The 7,317-nt window shown below is 44.6% G+C and overlaps 1 protein-coding gene across 4 annotated transcripts; it reads left to right on the top strand.

Annotated features, from left to right (window-relative positions):
• The first annotated feature begins 395 nt into the window (after positions 1–395).
• On the top strand, positions 396–3,702 carry LOC130383737 (Golgi-associated plant pathogenesis-related protein 1-like). Of its 4 annotated transcripts, none has more exons than XM_056591500.1 (7): positions 396–424; positions 609–659; positions 1,531–1,740; positions 1,855–1,932; positions 2,186–2,198; positions 3,170–3,319; positions 3,525–3,632. In XM_056591500.1, the coding sequence occupies exons 2-6, from the start codon at positions 653–655 to the stop codon at positions 3,273–3,275; spliced, it is 414 nt and encodes a 137-aa protein (XP_056447475.1). In that variant the 5' UTR covers positions 396–424; positions 609–652; the 3' UTR covers positions 3,276–3,319; positions 3,525–3,632. The 4 variants fall into 4 exon arrangements, with proteins under 4 accessions (XP_056447475.1, XP_056447477.1, XP_056447473.1 ...); XM_056591502.1 differs by having other exon boundaries at positions 3,548–3,630; XM_056591498.1 differs by lacking the exon at positions 2,186–2,198 and having other exon boundaries at positions 3,548–3,702.
• The last annotated feature ends 3,615 nt before the right edge of the window (positions 3,703–7,317 follow it).

The raw sequence follows: 7,317 nt of genomic DNA, 5'->3' as shown, positions 1-7,317 counted from the left end.
TCTCCATCCCAAAGTCCCGGGCCAAATTTTTGGGCCAGTCCATCCCTGCCCTTGACCCCCCCTATGGTTTCAGCGAAAAGGCATAATCAACAAATGCCATTTACAGAAACAGAACTTGAAAATACAATTTTCCAATTACAGAGACAAGTGGAAAAGAAGATAGAACAGGAGAGGGGAAGAGGGAGAGGGAAGGAGGCAGCAAGAGGAGAGGCAAGGGACCTTGGATAAATGTCTTGTAACATCAAACCACACAAGGAGAGGCCTCCTGAGAAAATGACAAGCCAAGGGTGTGTTTGGCTGGCCTCGCCTCCTACACAGAGTGTGTAGGGGGCGAGGCCAGGCTGGACTGTATAAGGGCTGTGAGAGGCAGAGAGCAGAAATCCAAACCTCCAAAACACACCTCTACACTGCAACTACCACACAGGTGAGTGACTATCTCTTTGGTTTATACCAATGTCATCTCTTCGATCAGTTTGATACAATAGAACTGATGGAAGAGATGACATGGGTATATATATATATATTGGAATATATGTTAATATTATCCTCAGTATTTGGATGCATTAAAGAGTTTTGTGCATGTGTGTTTGTGTTTTTGTTCTTTGCAGCCTTTTTTCCTTCGATTGCTTGCCCGAGCAGATTAGCTGATACAATGGCAGGTGAGTAGTTTGTGTTATGAACGTTTTTTTCGATGACCATGAAACAAAAAAGATCAGAACACTATATTATGTATAGTGGTCCCTTATGGACCAAGTTGAAAAAGTCTAGCATCCAGATGCTCCAGATTGCCTATAATGATGGTTTGCGTATACTGCTTAAAAAACCCAGGTGGAGCAGTGCAATTGAACTACCTTGTAGGGTAGGAGTCAACACATTCCATGCACTGTTGAGAAACCTAATGCACTCATTTATTTTTAGATCGAATGGTTCATGTAACCTCATCATTAGGCTGCTTTCAAACCCTGGTATTAGCACTGTGTCGATACCAGTCAATCATGTGGATACACTGGTATCATTGCCTTTTTTAATTGTCCTGTTGTTTGTGTATGTGCTGTTGTTTGTATTGGTATGTGTATGTATTGGACCATGAGTCTGGAAATAAAAGTTGATTGATTGATTGATTGATTGATTGATTGATTGATTGATTGATTGATTGATTGATTGATTGATTGATTGATTGATTGATTGATTGATTGATAGTGTTATGTATATTAGATATTGGGGAACAGGGAGGTGGGGCGGGCCAGGCCCTCGTAGTTGGGGTATCTGCCGACATCCAAAGTCTAACTTGTAGTCATCCTTGAGCAAGATGACCCCTAACTCTTACCTGCTCCTTAAAGACATGTATCTGAATTCACTGTACATTTCTTTGGATAAACACCTTGTGTCAATAGGAAGCCATAGGGAGATTCCCTTGCCCTTTCGAGGTGATGTTGGGGCAGGTGGTTGACCATGGCCTGCCTTTGAACCTGATTAGGATGGACTTTTCCTTACAGCAACACAAGTGCAGATTCTCATTTTTCTTGTCAGATGAAAGCTTCCAGCAGGAGTTCCTCACCAAGCACAACATCTACCGGCAGATGCACCAGAGCCCCCCGCTGACAATGAGCACAGACCTCAACAAGTCAGCCCAGAGTTGGGCCGATCACCTGCTGGACAATGGGATCATGCAACACAGCGGCAGCGGCGTTGGAGAGAACTTATACTGCATGTCCAGCTCTGCACCGATCAACCTGACTGGTAGGGTTAGGCTTAGCGTTAGGGTTAGGGTTAGCGTATCCACTCTAGGTTATTCTAAAAGACTCAATTCCCTTCAGGCACTGGGGTCCACATTTTGTTGGTTCTCTGCTTCAGGGAAGGAGGCTGTTGAAAGCTGGTACGAAGAGGTGAAGGATTACGATTACAACAGACCTGGATTCAAAGGAAACACAGGTAGTCCCAGAGGGATCACTGACAACCAGACACGGCAGAACACGGCTGATCCTCGCCAAATGTTGCAACACCTGTGTGTGTGTGTGTGTGTGTGTGTGTGTGTGTGTGTGTGTGTGTGTGTGTGTGTGTGTGTGTGTGTGTGTGTGTGTGTGTGTGTGTGTGTGTGTGTGTGTGTGTGTGTGTGTGTGTGTGTGCGAGGGGGAGGAGCAGTGTGGGGGTGAGCGTGCATGTGTATGGTTCTGTTTCTGTGCAGGCAGTCCAGAGGGGTGAGTCAGGAAGTCAGGCGGATATTGGATCAGAGACCACTCATCTGTTCTATGCACACACACACACACACACACACACACACACACACACACACACACACACACACACACACACACACACACACACACACACACAAACTTGGGGAGAGTTAGGATGGTTTTGAGGGTGTGTAATTGTGAGTTAGTGGTTGGGTGTAGGTTGGGTTGTGCTGCGGGCATGTGCATTGTTTATATGTGTGAGTTATATATATCTGTATGTATTCACAGTGTGTGTGCTCATTGGTGTGGGGGCTGCATGCGTGTGTGTGTGTGTGTGTGTGTGTGTGTGTGTGTGTGTGTGTGTGTGTGTGTGTGTGTGTGTGTGTGTGTGTGTGTGTGTGTGTTTGTGTGTGTGTGTGTGTGTGTGTGTGTGTGTGTGTGTGTGTGTGTTTGTTTATTTGGTAGTCTGACTACCAAATACATTATTGTGATTTGCATTTTAATCTCAATTTGTTAAGAATTGTCATTGCAATTTTACTTTCATGAGTCAATTTGTTAGCATTCTTCGGTTACCGTAAAACAAGACATGACAAAACTGAATTTCAAGTTCTTCCATTTCTGGTTTGTAGATCAAAGTAAAAGTTCCAGTCTTATCATGAATTGTTCCCTGTGGTTTTGGAGAGTTTCTCCTTTACAGGTTTTAGGGTTTGGGGGCTAGGTCCCATTATTGGGACCTAGCCCAAAAAGCCCTTTGAGCCGGTACCTGCCTTAAAAGCTGCTCTGTCAAATCTCACTGCATGGCCATGTCGCTATACAGCATAGTTTCCACAAGCACCACATGGTCCATTCACTGGTACCAGGGTAGCATTGTATTGCAAAAATCTTGGCAGGGATTCAAACCTTTTCATGTCTCTCGTCTGACAAAACTAAAACCCCTGGCTCACGACAAGGTGACCCATGTTCCCCCCTAACCTGTTGGTTCCCCCTCCCAGGCCACTTCACCCAGGTGGTGTGGAAGGAGACTACGGAGGCGGGCGTGGGTCTGGCTACAGATGGCAAGAGGGTGTTTGTGGTGGCTCAGTACAGACCTGCTGGTAACGTGAACGTCGCGGCATACTTTGAAAGAAACGTCCTTCCACAAGGTAACACACAAACACAAACTCTGTCTATGCCTTCTGCTCTACCTCTGTGGACTAGCACTGCTAACTGAACAGGCTTTAACTACATTCGCGACGGCAGAAAAAGTTATCTGTGCGCTATTGGCATGCTCTTGCACTGTATTCAGTTCTCATTGCATTGGTGGGTCGGCAAACACAGCTCACCGTTGTTTTAATCATTGCTTTCCAGTGTAAAGGCTGTGCAATTTTCAGCAGGCGGGGCAGGGTCCAGCGGAGCAGACAGCGATGGAGGAAAAAAGAACTGCACACTGCTGTAAAACCCCGCAAGGAGAAAAACGCCTGTATAAGAACCATGCAGAAGAACCCTGACCATTAAACACCTGTATTAGAACCACGCAGTAGAACCATTCCCCACCAGTCATTAAGAATGAAACCGTTTACGGGCAATAAAGAATAAAACATAAATAATTGTATTTTGTATTTGTATTCTCTATGTGCTAATATACAGAAATTGTAAATACATGCACATATGTGTGTGTATATATATGCACACACACACACACATTTACAATTTCATATAAAAACACCTTAACATGAGGATTGGCCGTGACATCTTTGTCAGACAAGCTACTAAATTTCTCACTATTCTTGTAAATAGGAAATTTAAAGAAATATTTACATCTGCTTGGGGGGAGATTGCAGGAATACCCAAAGCGTTTGACCAATCACAACATAGTGGGCCAGCTGACCAATCACAGGCTTTTCACGAAGGGGAACTTCATTTTTTTAACGTTTTCGACCAAGGCTGAGGAGAGCTGTGCCATGGTCCTATCATTATTTTTTTCACCTTGTAATCTCGCGATAACAAAATAATAAATTTTAGATCTCGAGAAAACAACCCAGTTAATTTGTGATCTCGAGGAAACAACTGAGAAACGTCTACGCCCCCTTGTGCTTGACAGATCCTTCTGTCTCCGTCGGTAAAGACAAGTCTTTCTGCGGACTAATCTTGAAAGTATCCCAAATAAGGACACGAACTGCGTCAACCACTGATCAAAATATTTCACGATCAGCTGATCGATTTTCCAGATATTATTAATGAACAAAATCTGCGTCTGTTCAAAAGTGGTAGACGTTTCTCAGTCGTTTTCCGAGATCACAAATTAATTGTGTTTTTTCTCGAGATCACAAAATAATTGTGTTGTTTTCTCGAGAACATAGAATAATTGTGCTGTTTTCTCGGGATCACGAATTGTGTTGTTAAATCGAGATCACAAAATAATTGTGTTGTTTTCTCAAGATCACAAATTTATTGTTTTGTTTGCTTGAGGTCACGAAATAATTGTGTTGTTTGATCGCGATCACAAAATAATTGTGTTGTTTTCTCGAGATCAAAAATTAATTGTGTTGTTTGCTCGAGATCACAAAATAATTATCTTGTTATCTCGAGATAACAAGGTGAAAAAAAGAAGGATAGGACCATGGCTGCTCTCGGCTTCTGTGCTGAAAGGGGTGTTTTAAACATCAAGGCATGTACACCTATTCCAGTAGTACCACCAAATGCAATTGGTAACCACAAAAAAAACATTTTATGACCCCTTTATTGAAGACACCAGTGTGTGTGTGTGTGTGTGTGTGTGTGTGTGTGTGTGTGTGTGTGTGTGTGTGTGTGTGTGTGTGTGTGTGTGTGTGTGTGTGTGAGTGTGTGTTTGTGTGTATTGGGAGGGAGGGGGGGGAAGCAGACAAGTGTGAGAATGTGTGTGTGTGTGTGTGTGTGTGTGTGTGTGTGTGTGTGTGTGTGTGTGTGTGTGTGTGTGTGTGTGTGTGTATGTGTTTGTCTGTGTGCACCAGACATTAAACACTATGTTGCTTCCGTTTTAAATATGCATGGAACACTGAATGCATGTTAAGACCAGTTTTCTCGAGATTGAGAAATGGTTAGGGTGTCAACTATTACACCCATGCCACTCCTAACAATCCCTGGAAGGTAGGATCCCTCACTCTGCATTCCTGCTCATGATTTTGTCTTTGCTATTTCAGGGAGATTGTTTTTGCCCTCTGGGGAGGACAGGGGTAAAGGTGTGGCATCCTTTTGTTTAGCTGTTATATCTGGGCCCTGCTGTACACTCCTACAGACACTTTTTGAGCAACAAAACCGTTTTTGTCAACAAATAAGCTGTCGAGGGGATATTCAGTTTGTTAGTTTGTTGTGCAGCCTTACTATAAGATAATTCAGTATATCGGCAATAGCATTTTGTATAGATAGACTATATAAAAATGGATAATATTGCCAATTTTTTTGTGTTTTACTCTGGTCTATGCATGACTTCACGTGTGTGTGTGTGTGTGTGTGTGTGTGTGTGTGTGTGTGTGTGTGTGTGTGTGTGTGTGTGTGTGTGTGTGTGTGTGTGTGTGTGTGCGTGTGTGCACCAGACATTAAACACTACGTTGCTTCCGTTTTAAATATGACATGGAACACTGAATGCATGGTTAGACCATTTTTCTCAAGATTGAGAAATGGTTAGGCTGTCAACTATTGCACCCATGCCACTCCTAACAATCCCTTGGAGGAAGGATCCCTCACTCTGCATTCCTGCTCATGATTTTGTCTGCTAATTCAGGGAGATTGTTTTTGCCCTCTGGGGAGGACAGGGGTAAAGGTGTGGCATCCTCGGCATCCTTTTGTTTAGCTGTTGTAATATCTGGCGCTTGCTGTACACTCACTTTGTGTTCGGGTAGCGTTAGCTGCTGGACCCAAGAGCAGAACGCAGAGACAGGACAGGAGTTGGAGTGACGGTGAACAGGTTTATTTAGTACAGCTAGGAGTGAGGCAGGAGGTAGGTTGGAGTGGGGCGTATCAGGCTGGAGGGAGTAAAGACTGCAGGCGACGATCCAAAAACTATAGGTGAGAGAAAACAAAGGTGAGGCATGAGAATTCCACAAGAGAGAACACTAGAGAGTTTGCACTGGAGCCAGGAACGAGTAACTACCAGTAACTACCACAGCGACCTCAACCTCCGACCGGGCGATAGAATGGCAGCTCATGTTTCAGGCGTCCAGATCTGATGCTGCGTAATAAGTGCCCTAGCGGGACTCCCACTCCCCCTAGATGATGGGGATGCTCATGTTAGTGACCTTCACTTGTGGGAAACAGTAACTCTGCTGCTCTCCTTCATCTCCTTCTTCTTCATATTGTTTAGGAGCTTTTTCACATTGCTTATTATACATAACACAGGCCTGTTTGCTAATTATGTGATTAAGCAGAACAAGAATGACACATAACCACAAACTTATCAACGCTTTGTCTGTGGTGTCTGGCGCTGCTGTTCACTCCCAATAAGAATGTGTGGTGTGGCAACCCGCTACCCCAATGAGCCGGGTTCCAGTTAAGAAACACAAGTTTCAGCGAGGGTTAAAGCCTCATTCGGCATTTATTGCATATATCTGAGACAATACATGATGCTCGCGGTCTCTAGGGCCTCCGTGGGCCTCTAGCCGCTCGCGGACCAGAGCGCTTCCTGCTTCCTTGCTCCCGTTCCTCCAGAGCGCTTACTCCTTCCTCGCGCCCATTCCTGGTCTGCCCCAAATGTCAGTCCTCGTGCTCCTCTTAAAAATGGCTCCTCGGCTTTCGGCCAGCCGTCCCCCAATCTCGCTGATTGGGGAGAGAGTGATGCTCTTCGTCGCCACTCAGTGGGTGGCGGCGGTATACGCCGTCAATCACCCCACCTCGGACCCGCCCGGGCCGAGGTTTAAGTGGCGGGATGCCACAGTGGTTAGAAAGTCCATCAACAACGTGTCGTTTTTTTAAATAGTTTTATCATACAACATGATAACATGGAATTTCAATTGCGGAGTAGCCTCCTCTCTATCTATTGTCTGTGTAACCACTGCCGTTAAAATCCATGCTGTGGATCTTGTTGATCAGGCAGTTATCTTGTTGATAACTGCTCCTGCTCACAAATGTCTGCTAATGGGTAAAGTCAAGTAAGTAAAGCAGCAGTAAAGTGGCAAGAACAAATATT

This window comes from Gadus chalcogrammus, chromosome 6 (assembly GCF_026213295.1).
Source record: "Gadus chalcogrammus isolate NIFS_2021 chromosome 6, NIFS_Gcha_1.0, whole genome shotgun sequence".
Classification (NCBI taxonomy): Eukaryota; Metazoa; Chordata; class Actinopteri; order Gadiformes; family Gadidae; genus Gadus; species Gadus chalcogrammus.
The sequence above is the reverse complement of the archived record's forward strand: the minus strand, read 5'-3'. Positions and strand labels throughout refer to the sequence as shown.